This window comes from Rousettus aegyptiacus, unplaced genomic scaffold, assembly GCF_014176215.1.
Source record: "Rousettus aegyptiacus isolate mRouAeg1 unplaced genomic scaffold, mRouAeg1.p scaffold_m13_p_7, whole genome shotgun sequence".
In the NCBI taxonomy this organism is placed as follows: domain Eukaryota; kingdom Metazoa; phylum Chordata; class Mammalia; order Chiroptera; family Pteropodidae; genus Rousettus; species Rousettus aegyptiacus.
This window is the reverse complement of record NW_023416310.1, coordinates 63,984,181-64,004,797: the sequence shown is the minus strand read 5'-3', so window position 1 is coordinate 64,004,797 and position 20,617 is coordinate 63,984,181. Positions and strand designations below refer to the sequence as shown.

At 39.5% G+C, this 20,617-nt stretch overlaps 1 protein-coding gene across 9 annotated transcripts in view; it reads left to right on the top strand.

Annotated features, from left to right (window-relative positions):
* Positions 1 to 19,637, top strand: part of ST6GAL2 (ST6 beta-galactoside alpha-2,6-sialyltransferase 2) — a 69,712-nt gene extending 50,075 nt beyond the window's left edge. For 8 of the 9 annotated variants that reach the window (XM_016118536.2, XM_016118518.2, XM_016118497.2 and 5 more), the window contains 2 exons: positions 108 to 282; positions 13,900 to 14,393. In XM_016118536.2, coding sequence (XP_015974022.1) covers positions 108 to 282; positions 13,900 to 14,156 — 432 coding nt within the window. In that variant the 3' untranslated portion in view covers positions 14,157 to 14,393. Of the gene's footprint in view, positions 1 to 107; positions 283 to 13,899; positions 14,394 to 14,724 lie in introns of those variants that run through there. The other variant, XM_016118545.2, reaches the window with a different exon arrangement.
* Positions 19,638 to 20,617: the final 980 nt, after the last annotated feature.

Sequence of the window (20,617 nt, the reverse complement as noted above, 5' to 3'; positions counted from 1 at the left end):
GGTCTCTCTTTGTCCTCATTCCCTCGGCCCCTCCCTCAGTGCTGTCCTGTTTCCTTCATAGGGTGTGGTTCTCAGCACTCCATTCTGTTGATTTTTTTTTCTCTTAGTGGTACAAGAAGCCAGATTACAACCTGTTCACTCCATATGTTCAGCATCGCCAGAGAAACCCAAATCAGCCATTTTACATTCTTCATCCTAAATTTATATGGCAGCTTTGGGACATTATCCAGGAGAACACTAAAGAGAAGATTCAGCCCAACCCACCATCTTCTGGCTTCATTGGTAGGTGTACGTTAAAAAGTGGAATGATTGGGAAGGGGAGGTTGGGGCGGGGAGGAGGCAGGCAGAGTTAGACCCGATATTTACTGTACACACATTTATGTTATCTATAAGAGCAATTAAGAGGTGTTTTTGGAGGGAAATAGCTTAACTGAAGAAAAGAGAAATGTCTGTTCCAGTTTCTATTGCTGCGTAATGCACTACCCTGAAATTTCAAGGTATAAAGGAAGAGCTGCTTAATTTTCCTCTTATGATTTCTTGTGTCAGGACGGGCTTGGCTGGATTATACTACTGTTCCTCTGCCACTGATAAGGGTCATGTGGTTTTATTCGGCTGCTTCCTGGGGTGGCTTCATTCTCATGTCTGGCCCTTTGGCAAGGATGGCTGGGAGGCCAGGCTCAGCTGGGACTGTCGACCATGGGACTGCATGTAGTCTCTTGCATGGTGGTCAGATGGGTAACTCGGCCTCTTAAATGGCAGCAGAGCTCCTGGCGAGTGTTCCAAAAGACGGGAAATAGAAGCTGCCAGCTTCCTAAGGCCAAAGCCAAGATATTTGCATGGCATCACTGTGCTGTGTTCTGTGGGTCAGAGCAGTCAGGGGCTTACCAGATCCCAGAGGAAGACCCACAGACCCCCACCTCGGCCATCTTTGATGCCCCACCCACTCCCATGCACAGCACTGACATGAGGCCAGGCTGAGGAGCTGAATTTGTGACCACAGGGTTGTGCTAGGGGTGCCCAGGCTTTGATGAGACTAACTCTAGCACTTCGTACAACTCTCACCGCCAGAGCTACTAGCTCTAATCCAAAAATAGATTGTACATAACAAGATGATCACATTTGGCTTATTATATATTTTTTTCAGCCAGGCTTTGATCTTCAAAGTTTGTGGTCTTACCCCATTGCTCTACACATGTTTTAGTTTATCACCCTATTATTTCCTTGATTTTACTTGAGAGGGGTAATATTAAGAAATTTCTTAGATCCCCTTCACAGTATGAAAGCTGTAATAGAACCAAAGGATATTAGTTTTGTTCGCAAAAAACAGTACTGTTCTTCACCCTAATTTTAGTGAATTTACAACGCTGCACCTTAATTTGAGCAGCACAGTGGGTCCCTGTGAATATGAAAGAGATATAAAGAGGTAACACTGATTTGGTTATGGATGCAGGGCACACAGGTGTTTGAATTGAGGATTTCAGATTTGGGAGTGGGTTTTTTGGCAGTATAATAAAATATTTTGTGTAGAATTCAAGATAAAATTTATGATGACTCTTCGTATATTTTCCTTAAATATGGCTCCCACACATACTTTTTAAAGTCATGCCTTTAACATTTTTTTCCTAAACATTCTTTTGAAATCCTAAGCTCATTATCTTTTGTGTAGTTTCATTGGATCCTGTTGATTTAGAAAAGAAAGTGTAATCTAGTTTGTCAGCAATGGATAAATAGGATAGAATAATGCTTAGCATAATAGGAAGTGGCAGAAGTTTAATAAAGTCTTTTTCATATTATTGCCTTCTCATGAATTCATGTGGGTAATATTTGATTAGAGCAAAAGTTTTAGGGCACAGTGCGGGGGAGTGTCAGGTATACTTAGTATCTACATATAGTTTGAGGCAGTCAAGTTAAATAGTCATAGCTAGAGAAAAAAGTTTCCTCATGTGTTTTTGTTGAAAGAAATTATGCCCCATATGGTCAGCTTCCTTTTCTAGCTACTTATTGAGAATTTTGAGCAATTTGGTGTTTTCAGATCCTTATGCTTGCCTTGAAGGCTCCTTTTACCTGAAGAATGGAGATTACATTTTAATGTCATTGCAAGAGTGCCATTGGGTTGGGCAAATTGGGTGTGAATTTATTTCTGCTATTTACTAGCTTTCCGATTGTGGGCACGTCATCTTGAGAGCCTCCAAATGCTCACTTAATAAATGGGTATAACAAAACCTTTCTTCAGGTGAGTTACTGGGCCAATTTGCCATTGTTATTCTTTTCTAACACTACCGTGTTTGGTATGGCAGCTATTATCCACAAATGACTATTTTACTTTAAATCGATTAGGATTAAATAAGAGGAAAACTTCAGTCCCACAGTCTCCCTAGCCCCATTTCAAGTGTTAGTAGCCACATGTTCCTGGTGGGTACCATGTTGGGCAGCAGAGAGCAACTCCATTATCAAAGGAGGTCTGTAGGGCACCACTCTTGGGTTTTACTAGTTACAAAAGAATGAGAAAGAGCAAGTCGATAAAGTGCCCTTACGTTCCCGCTGGGGAGGCTGGGCTCTGTGAGTGGGGATACTGATGTGATAGGGGGCATGGCTTGACACCACTGAATTTGTTTGTCACTCTTGTCCCTTGCCATATTTAAGGGTGAGCCCCTCACTAAGGATAGGCAGGAGATACAGCCTGGGCAAGCTGCGCCAGTAGCCACCCTCTGAATCCCCCGCTGACGTTGCGATCTTTATGCTACTTTTTGATCTAGTGCAGAAATATGCTGAGAGCCAGAGTCTGTTTTATAATTTATCATACATTCTTGTATATCCGTAAAATGATGTCACCCACATCTCAGTTTATCTGCCAGAAGAGTTTTTTAAAAATCAATGATTGTTTTTCTTTTATCAGAAAGTGTTCTCAAAATGCTGAGGTCATGTTGAAAAGCTAGTGACTTGTTGTCTCACCACATTATTTCCAGACACTCTGCTGTCTCATGTCAGTTGCTGAACAGAAGAGCTCGTCGTGGAGCCAGCTGTTCAGCAAGATTAGAAAGTCTCAGTGTGCGGGCTCGCAGGTTCTGCCCAGGCGCGCTGTCCACAGGACGCTGTCCACTGGAGAACAACCTGGCTGTGTCCCCAACTGCCTGCTCTCCTAATTAGCGCAGGGCTCCACCTGGTGGTGAAGTGTGTGAATCGCTTTTCTTCACAAGCTATCTACCCATGAAAAATAGTCTCACATTTAATGTCTTACATCTCTAAACCCACTGCATACATTTTCCTTATAAGTGTTTATGAATCTGCATGTGTGAAATAGAAGGAATTTAAAAGTTAATTGTTTTGAACATAAAAGACATTTATTTTTCTGGAAATTTAGCCAATGGCATTTAGATTCCCAGGAGAACACACCTGACCTCCTTAAAAGTAATGTTATTGGTCCTATTTAGATGCCTGTTCTTGGGGCCAGGATTCATCGTATCAGAGGAAGGCAATGAAGCTGGAAGGGAGAATTTATTCTCCAAGTGGATATTAGTTGAGCATCTCCTGTGTGCCTCAGGTGTATGGTAGTGGGGAAACCAGGCAAAGGCTCTGTCCCCTAGAGCTTAACAGTACAGCAGGTGACAGATATAACATAGGTACATGCAAACTGATAAGTGCAATGAAGAAAAACAACATGAGGCATAGAGGTCTGGAAAGTGTCTTGTTTTGTCTATCCTTGGGTTCCTGCTTTGTTTGGCACGCATTAGGTATAAAAAATAATTATTTAGAGAATGAACGGATGTTCTAGCATAGTGGTTCTCAAAGTTTGGCATGCTTCTGAATCACCCAGAGATGACCGAGTTTTGCTAGTCACTTAAGAATGAAAAGGAGCAATGCTGCAAATATAATTACCCTAAAATTTAGATGCTGAAAAGGACAATAAGCGTTTATTATCTCACACAGTTTCTGCGGGTCAGGGTGATATGGGAGCAGATTGGCTGGCTTCCCTAGAGTAAAGGAGCCAGAGAGATCAGGGAGGGAGGAGGCCACAGTACTTTTTATGGGGTCATAAACCGTCCCATTGGCTACTTTCTGTTTGCTAAAGGAGTCAGCCCCATTGTTGTGAGATGGAGCCACACAAAGAGGAGGAGGATGCTGGGTAGGAGTCCCTGGGGCCTTGCTGGAAGCCTGCTGCTACCACAGCTTTTTGACATGGATGCTGAGACCACCCTTGGAGTATCTGAGTAGGTGGAGGTAGCAAGAATTTGCATTTCTAACAGATTCGCAAGAGATGCTCCTGCTAGGAATAGCTTTGACAACCACTCTCCTAGCTCTTTAGAATCTTACAGTTGGAGGAAACTTAAGAAATACAGTCCACAGTTTCTGTAGTGATAGATGTGCCTTCAAGATGATACGCATTTGGCTCAGTATGAGAACAAGGAATTCTGCAAATCCATTATCCTTTTTGTTCCATTGAAGACAGAGCTATAAAATTTACTCCCAGCATGGACTCATTTTAAGTCTTGAAAACTTAGTGTAAAGTGACATATGTAACAGCTGACTGTAAATGTTTTTCTTAAAAATGGATTTTTGTTTGGTTGGTTGGTTCTGTCATTTTAGGAACCAGGTTTTTAGATATACTTATTAGTGGAATATAAGTTTGGGAACCAACAAGCAAGGTCTTAACCACCATTAATTTCAAGAAACCAACCTCTTGGTAATATTCAGGCTGATGGTTCAGGCAACATCTTTCATTCAAGAAGTATAATGTTATTTTTGCACCTTTGTTAGCTACCTTGAGCCCAGCACTAGCAGCTTCCTCGATGGCGCACTAATCTTGTGGACTTGCCTTAGTGGACAGGAGCCATAATGGAGGGGGTGGAGGGAGAGTTCCACTGGGAAAGGAAGCAATAAATGGAAGGGAACAGTCTATAAGCAATATCTGTTCAGTGCAGCATTCTGAGCATTCTTCGTTGGAGTGAGCCTGGAGGTACGTCTCTGTCAACAGTGTCATAGAGCTGTGCTTTCCCTGGGTTCTGTGGGAACTATATATTATTATTAGTTCCTATGGAGAAGTTTTCTTTTGAGTAAGGTGTCCTAGAAAAGTCAGATTTGGGCACAAATACTTAGTTTGCAATGACATAAGTTCTTGTTTTATCTGCAAATACAAGGGCTGCTTTTTCTACTTCAGTAAAAAAGCCAGGTATGTTGTAGGAACAGAGGAACATGTTGACCTAGCATTGCTGAAAACTCTAAGAACCTCTTCACTGAAACTCATTTTATTGTTGGGAAACATTTCAGAAGTTTTCAGTTCACTTACATACAGAATTTATCAAAGCTAATAATTTATTATGCTTTCTTTATAATTAAACTTAGAGAGCACAGATGAATAATTATAATATTGACACAATATAAATACATTTTAATTTTAAATGAGTTAAACTTTTTAATACCAGCCTATTTAATATTAATAAGATCTTTATTAAAGTTTGCGCATATATGATATATACTGGTTAGTTATCACAAATTTCTCAATGAATATTTTAAAACTATATTTTCTACTTTTCAAACATCGAATCCATGTTGTCACCAAACGACTTTGCCAAACAAAATTGTATTTTGATAACAATTTCTAAGAATTGTTATCAAAATGAATATTTGCTGCAAGTAAACAAGAAACCTAACTCCAAGTTGAACATTGATTACTGATAATTATTTTTCAAAACATCTTAATATAACTGTGAATATATTTTGATTTCTGGTAACAAAGTGATTATGTAGAAATTAGTGAAAACTTGACTAATGTTTTAAGAAATCTCATTTTATGAACATATAAATCAAAGGACATTTAGAGAAATTATTTATCCTTACATGGATATTGGCCCAAAGCTTTCGCAAAGCCTTAAGGAAGAGAGCGTCTCTGTCTTGCCTTACAAGATTTTTCTTTGCAACTGTTATTGAAGATTCTCTTTTGCAGGACTTATAGAAAGGGGGAAATACCTTATAACTAAATATTTAAACATTTTTTAAAGTACCAAATAACCTCCCCATCCTCAGTACTGCCATCCTGATTTTATTTTCATCTGTAGTCTTCCAAATCTTGACCTCATCTAGATTTGTTTATTCTAAATGTTATAATAAATTAGTTTCCTTCAATTTATGACACCACAGCACAGGAACACAATATAAATGTTTGTTTAAATGAATGAAGGAATGAGCAATGGAATGGAAAGGTGTGATTTATATCTCCTTATAGACTTTCACCTTTGGTTCACCAGGTCACGTATAGAAGGATGCCCTCTTCCTTCTGTATTACTTTATGTGTGATTAAGACTGGGCTTACAGAGACCAGAATCAAATATTGTCTTCAGCAACCAACTTAAATACGTGATCTTGAACAAGTTAACTTCATGTCTGTAAACCTCAGTTCTTTCAACTAGAAAATGAAGAAGATACTAGTAGTACCTTTATCTATTGTCATGTGCCTAGCACAATAGCTAATATTAACTGTTTTCTCTTATTGTGATGTTACCTCATCTAAAACTTTATGCTAGGTCAAATAAGACTATATTCTCAAATATATAAAAATCATTCTTTTATTAAGCTGTATAATCAAGATGAAAATAGACTTCAGTTTTCTTTAATATTACAGAGGTCATATCATTATATCAAATGTATATGTTATAACTTAAGCCTTTCTTTAGTTGAGTATTTAGGTTGTTTCAAAGTATTTATTATCAAACAATTATATTGATGATCCATTACTATATTTATGTACTAATATGTACTACAGTTTATTCTATATGTCTATATACACTTTTTCCCTCTTAAACTATTTCCTTAAGATAAGCTCCCAGGACTATTAGTGAGAGCAAAGAGTGAATCTTGATAATTGTTGGTAAGTATTAATATACTGCTTTTTCTTTGAATTTCTGATCAGAGTTTATATTTGCCCTATAGTTCACAGAAAGAGGCGTGCTAGTATACACTAGAAATGTATTACATGTACCATCTTCTCCAGAGAAACAGTTTAAGGGTCCTTACACCTCTTGGACTGCACTTGTGTTTTTCAAATTAAAAGGAAGTAACCAGCATCACAGTTATTTATATCAGGGGTCCGCGACACCTGGGCCACAGACTGGTACTAATCTGTTAGAAACCAGGCAGCACAGCAAATGGTGAGCGGCGGGCGAGGGAGCAAAGCTTAATGTGTATTTGCAGCTGTTCCACAGCGCTAACATCACTGCCTCGGCGCCACCTCAGATCATCAGGCCTTAGAGTCTCATAGGAGCACTGGTCCCTGGTGCCAAAAGGTTGAGAAGCACAGATCTAGATGACCCACAAAGACTTGTTTCTTTAGAACAACTTTTCATCTTACTGGGTTCTTTACTGTCAGCCCACTGGGGAGCTAGTTGTTCACATGAGTCTCATTTTTTTTGCTTTCATCCTGGATGGATATTAGAGATTTACCTTGTTATTTGGTACTGTGAAGTCATTTTGACTCTACTGTAGCCTAACTGAAGATAAAGAATAATTTACTTGGAATCCCACAGCTTTCATTTTGCTCTCATAAAGACAGATATTTTTGTAGAAGTTTGGTGAGCTCACCTGGGGTCACAAAGTGTGGCTGGATTGGTTTGCTACCTACATGCAGTAGAGCACTCACCTAAGCCAGTAGGTAGCAGCTTTATCACCCTTGGCTCATAGGCTGGCACCTTCAGGCAGACAGGCCTGGTAGCACAGATCTGACCAGCAGCACAGAGGTGGGGCTCACTTAAAATCTGCAGTTAACAATATTTTTATTGTAGAAACCACCCACACCTCCTCCCACCCTTTTAAAAGGCAGTCACTACTAATTATATAAATGGTATTTCTGGAATTTATAGATGCAGGCACTATAATTTCAGGCTATCTAATATACACACAAGAATAATGTGCTTAAAAACAGCTCATATCTTTTCTGTTTTATACTGCTTTTGGGTTTCCAGTTTTCCAATATATAATCCAAACTCCTGATTAACGCAAAAATACTGTCACTAAACATCCATATTTATGATTGTGTAAAATATGTCACAATTATGTTGATTAGGAACAACATTTTGCATTCCCCTGTAATTCTGAATTTGTGTTACCATCAAATAATACAATATAAATGAGCTAAATATTGGTCTTCAAGTATTATTCTTGCATTATATGATTTTCTTTAATTTGGTAGGTGCTTCTTAAATTATTACATGAAATTCGGATTTCCAAACAACCTTTTAATTACAAATATTTTCTGGAAATCTCACTTAAAATGTCAGTTTTGCTCCTTCAATCTTAATTATCAGTCTTATAATTTTCCATTGTATGATAAATTTATGGAAAAACCACAAAACAACTGCTTGATTTCCATTAGACGGGCACACTCAATACACTCATTCAGAAATATGGTTTGTAGTAGTCAATTGGTCATTCTCAGAAATTTATCTGACATAAAAATGATGTTCAAGTTTTAACTGGAATTGATGAAAGCCAGTATTTTTCCTGTCATTCGCATTGTGTTGTTTATACATAGCTTATTTTGCCACACATTGAAAGGATATGTTCATCAAAGAGAAAATTCTATTATTTTTAACTATTTCAGATATCACTTAAATATGGCCAGGTGAAAAGCAAAATAATTCTAATCTAATAACAATTAAGGTAAAAGTTATAAGTATTTAAACTGTGGTTGACTCTGGAAACACCTCAAATACACCAATGTATACAAAGCAAAGTTTTTTAGAGGGAACCTTGTTCATTTAGAATTTGTGATAATCTGAACATGGGTTGAAGTTTGATTTTTATCCAGATTTTGGAGCAAATAAATAAGTGTGCATACATTTGTTATGCCGAATCATATGACAGGACACTTTATTAAGACCAATTGAAATGTTTTTTAATTGGTTTGATAATTATATTGCATTATGCAGTATTTAAAAACATGTAGTCTGGCAATGAATGCCTCTAGTTGCCTCGAAATTTTTACACTTTTTTTTTCTTCGAATGAATTCTTAGTATGGAGTCATTTGTAAGATCTGGCCAAAGAAACTTAACATTAATTGATTATGTTTAAAGATTTTAAAAAGTTGTCCAGATGCTCATTTGATTGTCTTACAAGAATACGTTAAAGGTATCTAAACATTGATCTGCCTATCAAAAAGTACAGCTCCACGTTGAAAGCATTTTCTTTTTGGTAGTCTATAAACAAGATTATTTAACATAAAAGTTCTGTAAATGATTTTTTTAAAATTCTATATTAAGTAACAGAATTAGATATTTGTATTCTTCTTGCTTTTTACGTAATCCTGAGCAATCATAAAAAAGGAAATGAAAAAAATAATAATAACATTTTTAGCATAACCAGATGTGAATTCCCCATGTCAATCTGGCATGGGGACATGATTACGAAGCAACCCAAGACTATGAATTTGTACATGAATGGTATCTATGCAGAAAGGACCTACCATGGTAGGCCTGCCTGCTGGTCCTTAGGAAGGCCTGTTTGCAAGGAATGTGGTGTCTGGGAGCTTGGATTTGGGATGGGTTCCCACCCCCATAACTGATAAGAGTAGCCCACTGTGCCCAGATTATTGATGCCACACACCTGCTTTCTTCCTGGAAGTCTGGAGTTTCGACAGGTATCAGGCAGATACTGCCTACGTCAGCGGTCCCCAGTCCTTTTGGCACCAGGGACCGCTTCTCCTATGAGAATCTAAGGCCTGATGATCTGAGGTGGCGCTGAGGCGGTGATGCTAGTGCTAAGTAGTGGCTGCAAATACACATGAAGTTTAGATCACTCTCCCGCCACGTACCAGTCTGTTTTGTGGCCTGGATCCTAACAGACTACAGACTGGTACCAGTCCACAGCCTGGGAATTGGGGACCACTGGCTACGTGACTAGTTTCCAGTAAAAAGCTTCATTGATTGGCAATATTTCACATGTGTGTGTGTTGAGGAATTAAACAAATCCTGTATGACTCCACTGGGAGAGGACTCTGGAAGCCTGCCCCTGCTTTCCCCTTGACCTCACCCCATGTGCCTTTCCCCTTTACTGATTTAGCCTTATATCCTTTCACCATAATAAATCATAGTTGAGTAAGACTATATGTTCATATCTTCTTCATAACAAATCATCAAACCTGGGGGTTGGTGGGAGACTCCCGGCATGGAACCTTATTAATGGTAATTCAGAGACCATTTGAGAGGTGTGTGTGCAATTGTTGGTATTTATGTCATTTGTGGATAGCAGAGCTCAGCATCACAGTACTACAGAAGAGATGGTGGTGGTAGTGCTCAAACATTTTTTCAGTACAAGATTTAACACACTATCTTCAAGCCATCCTAAGTATTTCAGATTATGGCCCCTGTTTCTAAATTTTTGTTCCTTAATTTACATATTTTTATTCCTTAAAGAAACTTTTTATAAATCCCCAGTGATTAGCGCTGTGCCCAGTTTAATAAGTTGAATTTAACTGAAGAGGCCTCCAACAGTACTTCAAGGCTTTGTTCCTTCTCAGTCATGCCCTAACTCTGCCTCCTTGCACATTTATTCCCCAGACCCCCTATTCTCTAACACTGCACTCTGACCTCTGCCAGAGCTGTTATATACCTGTTACACACCTCTAAGCATTGATACCTGCCTAGTTCCTTTTAACAAAATATGGATAAATTTCATCTAAAGGATTTTATGTATTCCTAAGTACTATTAACAACTCTTAGGAAAACCAGTGTGTAGATTTAACCACATTTAATAATGATTTTCAGTATTTATTATCTGATAGAGTCTGAATCTAAATTCAGTTTACGTATAATAACAGCCTTAAATTAAAAAGCGGAGTATACATAGGCCAAATGAATTGACCATGCTATCTGGAAAAAAGTTTAAAATAATAAAAAATATTCTCTATCTTCGGTACCATAAAACTTGTCCACGTTTCACATGTACCCAGAAAGTTATATTTCCCTTCCCTTTGAAGCTGCTGCCATTCCAATTCCAGTATCAGTACCACAGCTGGCTGCCTGTTAAATACTTAGAGCAGATTCTGCTATTAAATTTAGAATGCTTGGCCACAGCTCATAGTCGTAGGAAGCTACAAATTCACATAAGAGTGCAAAATGAAACGAGAAACCATCATTGCTAAGTCTATATCAGATAGGCAAAAGTCGGGAGGGATTTCACAGGTAACTCAAGATAAGAGATATTTCTTAACCTCTATTGGCCTTCAGTTTGGACTGTCATGAACTGACTGATAGGCTCTTATTTTTCTGAAGCTCTGGAAGTTATTTTAAAGTATGAAATATTTATAAGAATGCTAAAATGTACCTATTTGCTTAGAGTGAAACCATAACTTTTTGTGCAGTCTTATGGCAAAATATATATTGTATACTTAGCAAATGCATGATTTTAAAAAGTAATAATTAGTAGCAAGAATAAAAATTTTCTCTAAACTTAAAAAAAAAAATTAGATTCAAGCATCTAGCAGCCCTTCAAGACCAAGAAGATAGCAACGACATCTAGGGCACTCCAACTCTAGGGCAGCTGTCTAACACACAGGATGTCTGGCTACTTTGAGACAGCCTGGGGATCCCTTATGGCAGAGTTTCTCAAAGAATACGTGTGTTAGACCAGCGTGGTCCTCCAAGCATGGTCAGCGGGCCAGTGTTGGGCCAGGAACACTTGTTACTAGATCACTGTAGAAACTGAAAGTATTTAGAAACTTTTATAGAAATTTGACATAGAATGGCATCCAAGTATGCAATCATTTCTCTAATAATTCATTGTTATTGTATTTTACAAAAGTAATGGTCTATGATGGATTGGGATTTATTTTTAGATGGCCTTTCACCACGGATAGTTTAGGAATACTTATTAAAAATTTTGTTTCTTGGACCCCAGTGTAAAGCAGTGGGCCTCAGACCTCTGGGACTGGCATCTGTATTTAATAAGCTGTCCAGGCCATTTTTCAGGCTGAAGTTTGAGAACTGCTTTAGGAGGAGGAATAACAAAACTGACTAATGCATTTCTTAAGTATAATATTAATTTTTGAAAGCTGTCCACTTTAAGAACCAGTTGCCAAGTTGATAACTTGTGCACAGTTGAGTACAGTCCCATGGATGAGGGTATGTTACTGGCTCACAGAAAAGCCCAGATAACATAAACGTGTGCAGTTTCTGTACCATTCCACCACTAGTTTATGAGATGCTTTTGTGCCAGAGACACCCTTGAAGCCTTTTCCCTGCCATCTGCAGGCAGATTGCTATAATAAATATGCTAGAGGATGATGTCTAGGATATGACAGGTGTCTGAGATCCCCAGTCTCCTGCAGAGCTGGCACAGCCACACGCCAGACTCGGGGGAGGGACAGCAGCCAGTGCTGGTCAATGTGCAGAAACTTGTCCCAATTGAAAACACCAAAGCCGTTCTCCATCTGCAGACCCTGTGGCACTCGCAGAGAGAACAGACACATCAGAGAGGTTCCTGTTTGTTGCAGGTTTAAAGAGACTGGGAATAATAGAATTAAATTCTCCCTGGGCACATGGCCTTCTCATTCACAATGTCAGTTCTTTATAGATGATTTTGGGAGGAATAGAAAAATGGTTCACAGTAATTGCTTTTCAGCAGGAGGGAGATTTCTCTATTGCCTGTGTCACGTGTTCAGATGCTGGTGCCCCTGCCCCTCAGTGAAGTCACTGTTCTTCAGTGGTCCTCTCTGGGCTGCATCGTCACTTTCAGCCGGCACGGGAAAGGGCTACAGCCAGGCAGTAAGTAGGTCAGCCATGGAAGAGGAGGAAATGGAGAGGAACTGACCAGTAACCAGAAGTGTTAACGTAACTCTAATGACCAACTTTACTTTATAGAATTTGATTGCAATAATTTCTTTGTTAGGACTGTGTTCTACCTGCAGACACAATACTATATTGTGGCTCTCAAGTCACATCTTTAAAGTTTTCTAAACAGGATGCCATTGTCACCTCTGGAGTAGCACCCCATCTCCTGTTTCCCTTCCCCCTCCCCATCTACCAGCCAGCCCTTTCGTGTTCAGCCCTCACCTCCTTGGGTGAGCTTTCCGGATCTCCTAGGAAACACTATGTCCTTTCTCTCTTCTCTCCTGGTGTCCCTTATGCAGGATGTTCTCTGGTTGTGGGGATTTTCATGAATCAAACAGGGTTGATTAATTAGAAATATGGTTGTCCTCTGCAGACAAATATTGCCTTTAACAAGACCTAAGTGTGTGACTTTGTTTTTTCATAACAAGGGGTATCCCTTTAATTAAAGGGACAGGCATATATTTCTTTTAAAAAGTTTCGAGGATATTAACAAGGTATTGATGGTATTAGGAAAAGAAGCCTTTTAGCCTAGATCAAGAACTAGATCTGCTCCATGACAATTAGATTTATATCTAGTTGAAACATTAAAGAAATTAAAGCAACTTAATGCTGACAGTTTCAGTGAGAAAAATAATTTTTTTAATATGAATCTCAGATTGTGTCCACAATTCCATTTATTTCCATTGTAACAATATTTTATATTCAATTTATAACCCAGCAATTATTTTATAATCACTTTTTTGGTAAGATGGGACCTGTGTGTAGAATGTGATACTCTGACATTCTAACTTGGGGGATACAGATCTCGCTCACTGGACTGTGGTCTCTGGTAACTTGTTCTTTTCAAGTCTAGTTTCTGGGCCCACGGCAGTCAGCTGAACGCGCGCGTGCTTGCTGGAATGACATTTCAGCGGGCCCGCATCCCCTGAACCACCTCTCACTGAAGTCCTAACGTTGCCAATGTAAAGAGAACAAGCGGGGAGCAGGTCTCTTGCCGCCATCATTCCTCTCCCCCCAGCTGCTCCAAACATCCTCCTCCCACTCAGAGTTGCTCAACGAGTCCTGATTTTCCTTCCCCCTCAGGCATCCTCATCATGATGTCCCTGTGCAGCGAGGTGCATGTGTATGAGTACATCCCATCCGTCCGGCAGACTGAGCTTTGCCACTATCACGAGCTCTACTACGACGCGGCCTGCACACTCGGGGCATATCACCCACTGCTCTATGAGAAGCTTTTGGTGCAGCGCCTGAACACGGGCGCCCAGGGCGACCTGCACCGCAAGGGGAAGGTGGTCCTGCCGGGGCTGCGGGCCGTGCACTGCCCCGCACCTGACTCTTGAGAAGGGACTCTGGGGAGTCAATGTGCAATAAGGTACTGCTGTTGTCCTCTGAGTCACACAAGAATACTTGAAGATGCATTTTCGGCAGTGTAGTCTTGAGTCTTTAAACTGTAGCTTAGTGATGGTTATGGGAATTCTTTTTCTAAGCCATTGAGTATTTATTATTGCTTTGGATATAAAAATGGAGTTAAAAGGATAAAAGGTCAAGAACAATGAAAAAAAAAAAAAGCGAGAAAGAAAGCAAATACGTAAGGACATAAGGTGAGGGTACTGCCCAAACTGTTAAGCTCTCCTGTGCTGTGGGCAGTGTTGCTATTATGAAATGGTTTATACCTTGGAACATCGGCGTTGGGGTACAGTATCTATAGCATCTAGCATGTCCCTTGTACATGCATTCACCATTAAAGATCCGAGAGTTTACAACGAACCTCTGAATTATCACTCAGATGTGTTTATTTTAACAGCAGAATTCCCAGGATTGTCTCCGAGGAGCCCATGTTTTGAAACCATTGCATTCACTGTCTCTGTTTTGCATTGCCCACTGAGTGCTTTGTTCTTTCTGTTTCAGCACACATTTCTAAAATCTTGCTGAGCAGCCCAGGGAAAAACCAACACCAGAATAGCACCACAGAGGAGACACTTTGTTTTCTTGCAGTATTCCCTTAACTCAACTAAGAACACCACCCAGGAAAGGAAAGTCACTGGCAAGTAATACAGAATCACAGGCTGCAGGGTGGCTCTGGCTCCAGGTTTTCTGCCTTGTACCTTCTCCTCTGCCAGTCCTTCCCGCTGCCTTTTATAGCTACAAGCACTGACAGGACACACCTGTGAGAGAGGGCTCTCGGATCCAGAAGGCAGGGTTGCGAAGCAGTAACCTTGTGCTTCTAGGGGTGTGCATCTATATCTTTTATCCTTGCAGGGCCGCTTGCAGGTAAATATCAACTATTGGGAACCTGAAAGTGATTTAACAGTTACAAATTCTTCCCACAGATGGAAGTTTAGGAATCTCATCCTTGTTTTCACAGATACATTTTATGTCGGCAGCATAACAAAGCCATATAATTAAATAAAATGTGTGAAAGTATGGCTCTTTAACAACAAGGAAACTACCTATATGCTTCAGAGGGAAAGGCAGCTTGAGGGAGAATTGTCATCCCAGTGCTTTAGCCATATTCGGTTTTTGCTTTCTTTAATCTCAATTTTTGTCACTGATACATTAAAATAATTTCGATATGAACATAGTGAACCAAATATTTTGGAAGACCATAATTAAACCTGCTGTTATTTCAGTATATAACCAAAACATATCTCAGCGGCACAGTTAAGATTTCTTGACGATGTCCAGAGCAACTTAATTAAATATGGTCTCTCTTTTAGGTGAGCAAATGTCAGGACAGTTTATGGGAAGTTATGTTTTGTTGTTCCAGTATTTTTTTGTGTGTGTGAGCCCTCTCAGGACTGCTTTCTTGAGCAAGAATGATTCACAGAAACTGACAGCTCTTTGGTTAGTCTATTCAGCAAAAACCCAGTTGGATAACAGACATCTCCTATGACTTATTATAATGATGAAGTAGGAATAGCTTGTCCACTACAAGCTTATTTCGAGGACTTTGTTCCTGGACCTACGAGAAGGGATGGGTAATTTTGTCTTATACATTAGCTTATGTCTGAGCAGACATGGTCAAGACATTCTTCTTTCTGATTTCCTGAAAGAGCTTAGTCTTGTCCCAATGTTTAGTGAGTTATGAGTTCAGTGACTGGATGCCGGTGAGGTAGCTATGATGTAGGGTGAGCCATCCGTCTGCAGCCTTTGTTTCTCCCTGGGCCTTTCAGTCTCTGGCTTCAAATGCCCGTGACAATGAAGTTTTCTTGATAGTTGTCCTAGTGGATTTCCTTACCGGCATCCTTATTATTTAGGACAACCCCCTTTAGTGACATGAGAAATTGGTTAGAGGAAAATTTATTGGGGTCAATGTAAATATTCAAGTTCAAAAGCCCCAGAAAACACTTCAAAGATTTTTAAATAGCATTGTGTTGTAACACATGTACTTTGGAAAAGTACTTTTCGCCTCCCTGAGGTTATAAGAAAGACTGAAGAGCATAAAGGAAATTTAATTAAAAATTTAAAATTTATTATGGCCTTAAAGACTCTTGGGAATCAGGGTCTGTGATACATTCCAGAAATGTGGAACAGATGTTAATATGGCGAGGTCTGGGCATTCCTTTTAAAAGTTTAAATTTTTTAGCCTCTCAAAATAGTAGGCAGTTAGAGTTAACGTGATGACTGCTTCTAGTATTAGACTAATTGGTCTAAGTGGCGATATTTTGCCAGACATTGATTAAGTCTTCATTTGCTACATTTAATGAACTGCAATAAACACACAGGCCTTTTGTGGCATAGTTAACAATAAATGGTGTCCTACTGCTTTTCTTCCAGGCTCTGTCCTTTCCAAAACCCTCCATCCTCTACTGTGAAGGGACACTGATAAAATCATTATGGTGCAACCTAAAGCCCTCAGGTGTCCCATTTTTCACTCTCAGGACTAACAAAGCTCATACTGCTTTATATTTCAAGATATTTTCACATGATCTTTTTTTTTTAAATTTTTGTTGTTATCACAAAGAAACAAATGTTGACCGAGAATGTCAACTCACTTTCATCTAGATTCTCCTGACTCATTCGTCAGTCCCTCCACCAGGTACGAGGGTAAGGCTTAACAGGTGTGGCATCCTACTGTCACCCATGGAACACAGGCTGGCCCTGTGTATCTGACCTCCCCATGAAGTCCTTACAGAACTTATTTTATCAAGAATTTTGTGCACAGGGTCAATAGTTAAAAGTTGTATCGGTATCCTGCAACATCGGGAGTGTGCATTAAAAGGGGCCAAGTTAGGGGCTTTCGCACATCTTTCAGTCAGTGGGTCTCTCCTAGTCTGCCTGGACACACATCTCAAGGAGCCCAGCTTGAGCAGCAGCACCTCCCATGAGTCATGCCCTAAGTCTCTCAGCCAGACACTTAATCAATCCTAGACTCTGGTAATCATCTATCATTGTAGCCATAGCATCTGCACAAAGCAATGCTGAAATAATCATTAGCATTTTCAAAATTGGGAAATAAAAGAAACTGTTTAAAGCTACCACAAGGTCGGTCTGCTCCATGTTTATGAGGCAGCTCATTCTGGTAGAACAGATTAATACCTCCTGTCGTTGGGCAGGAACACTTCCATCCACTGAATTAATTAGGTCCTGTTTAGCTGCGTTAGGTAGGATCAGTCTCACATGAGTAATGGTATGTGATGGAGACTTTTGTGTGCACAAAAGACGTGATCGAAGTTTTCTCTCCAGCCTTTCCTAGAGATCAACTCACAGTGCATGTTTGAGGCTGGTGGCTAAAGTGACCTGGTTTGGTTTCTGCTTAGCTATGGGAAGAAACAGAGATGGGTGTGTGTGTGAATTATCGAGAAGTATGTGACTGAATATATAAGCCAAGGAGTCTCTGAATATATTCTATCGTACTGTCTGTTTCGACTTCTCACTTTATGGTAGTTTAGAACTCGATGCAGTGGTTACACAGCTAATGAAGGCAGCTACATTTAGAAATGAGTTGCTTAGATAAAATGTGCCTGAGTTCAAATCTGTTTTTTATACTCCAGATACTTCCATTGTGAAAATATTCTGCATGTTTCTGTCATTGGGGCATTATTTACACAATTAGTAAATGAAAGCTATTTCTCTGTCAATTCAAGGATAAAATGTAAGTGCTGGTTCTTGTTTTTATTAAATGAATGAAGCCTTTTAATAAGAAAAAATAATCCAGCATATTCCTCTATAAGCTTGGATGAGTTGAATTTAAAGAATTAAGTAAATTGATATAGTTCTTACTCTTGTTATAAAAAGTGTGCATGTAGATATAGTTATATAATTGTATATATACATATCTACACACATGGTTGGTTTTATATTGTCTTTTTTCATCACACTTTATTTCCAAAAACTTTATAATAAATTTTAATTATGGAAATGCCAGTTTTTTAAGAGAAGGAATCAAGTGTTATAAATCCTTCTGTTAAAGGAAAGTCTTCCCACACATTCTTATTTAACACATTCTGGCTACATTAAAAGCACTGCAGGAATATTTAAAAGGCGCTGTGAAGATAGGTCCACTACCTGAAGGTTGTATCCTAGTCAGAAGCCTAATTTCACTCTGAACGTTAATGAGAAGTTTATAGCTCATGGATTTTATAAAATTAGGGGAAGAAACATTTATTGGTTCTATGGAAAATAGTCTTCTTACTAGGTCAATTTCCAGCAAATTAATTGCATTGGTAGCATTAAAACCTAACATTTATTATACCGCATGTCCTGTTTTACCCTAGATAAAGATACTTAAGAAATTTTTCTGGTGGAAACCAGTGAACTTTTTTAACAGCTTTGGGAATTTTTTTGTATGATAATTTTTAAGATGAAATGTGTACTCTTCAAACTGAGGCTTGAGGTTTTCCATGAGTCACATTTTAAAAGTGTTTGTACACATTTTAACATTTTGATATTTTCTATTTTGGTTTTGTATATTTTTATGTATACACAGTGTACAGACTTTTTCTTGTAAATAAAACATGTTTTCATTTGTCTAGAAGTTTCTCCGTTTCAATTTGTAGAAGTTGCACATACAAACGAGTGGCAAAACAATGAGCTAGCCCCCACAAAATAGCACAACATGAAAATCTAATAAGATGTCTGTAAAAGAAGTAACAACAGCATGCCTTACAACTATAAGTGTGACACACTTGGGCCTGAATCAAGAGGCGGGTTGCTTTTTTTCGTCTGGGGATTAACTGCTACTTGTAAGGAATGGTAGTGGCGATATCACGCAGAAAAGGCATATTTCGACTAACATTCTGATGTTGATTTAGCCCAGCATTTTGACTGATGTTTTGCCTTGGGAGACTTTCTCAGCTTGACAGGGCTTTAAGTCAGAAAATATAAATAAGTTATTAGAGGAAAGCATAGAGACGGTGAAATCCCCTTAACTCATTGCAAAGTCAGATTAGTTTTGCTATTTTCATACTTGCTGCAGGATGGGCAAATCAGTTAATTAAGCTCCTGAAAAGTAATTCCTGGGCATTGGTACCTCTGGTTAGAATGTGAAAACTCCTTGAAGAGGAGCATTAGGGTGTTCAATGTAAGGGCCGATGTGAGCAGCCCCTCACCTTTGCGTTATCTTCATTTTTCTTTTCCTGCAGGATGACTTCTTGTTTCCAGATCATTAAAACAAAGGCCTGGCTCCGTGGGGCCTGCTTAGGAAGGAACAAGAGGTGGAGCCCTCAAAGGAAGTTACTCCACACTCAGAGGGCAGCCTGGGATGGGCCCAACCAGGACACATTGGTGCACAAGCAGACTTGCAGCCTCTGAGATAGAAAGGAATTACTTTAAGTGGCACTCAAAGAAATGAAGGAGGGGCCAGCAGATGGAAGTGGGGTAGGGAAAGAGAAGACTAAAGTGAAGGGAAGTGAAAAATAAATTTCAGGCATCTTCAAGGCCATTTGCATGTCAATGGCATTAATTCAGAAACAAAAGTGCCTCAAGACTAAAACCTAATCTGGTTAACCCAACTCCCTACACCGAAGTGCCCTGTTTAGGAAACTGATGCACAGAAGCTGGCTGCGGGCAGGCCCTCCTGCACGAAACCTCTGCCAGTTCTTCGTTGTCTATAGCAGGGGTTGGTAAGCCACAGTGCCCACAGCCCATTTTTGTAAATAAGGCTTTATTGGCATGCAGCCGTACTCATTTGCTTACATGTTGCCTATGCATGCTACATACAAAGGCAGAGTTGAGTAGTTATGACACAGACCTTACAGCCTGCCAAACCTAAAATGTTATCTGGCCCTTTGCAGAAAAGGTGTACTGACCTCTGATTATAAAAACAATTTACTGAGAACTGTTTAGGCAAGGTTATGATAGATGGTGTGCACGTAGTCTGCACAAAGCCACCTTCTAGGGTGTATGTTATATTAGGCCCAAGAAAGATGGGGTCAGAGAGGTTCACCAGCCTGCAGTTACACAGCCACGAAATGACAGAGCCTGGCTTGCAGTCCTGGCTGACTTCAAAGCCCATGCTTAGAACCCAAAACTTAGGCTTTTGAAAGCAACCCCCATCCCCGAGATATTGCTCTAATCCTCAAAAATCCTGTTTCTCAACCTACTCCACGGGCTCAGTTTGAGAGGATTGTACTTTTAATATTTTGAAAAATTGTGCTTCGAAATTTATGGAGATTAAAAGAGGACCCAAACTCTTCAAGTTCTAAATTATCAGAACGTTAAACTATATCTTAACTACATGTGTCAGTCAAGTACAGTTTTTTTGTTATTAGAAGCCAATCTCTCTTTGTCACAACCCAATGGGAAGAGTACCTCTGACGTGGCACGGAGAAAGCAGATGTGGGAGTTAGACCTTCTGTCA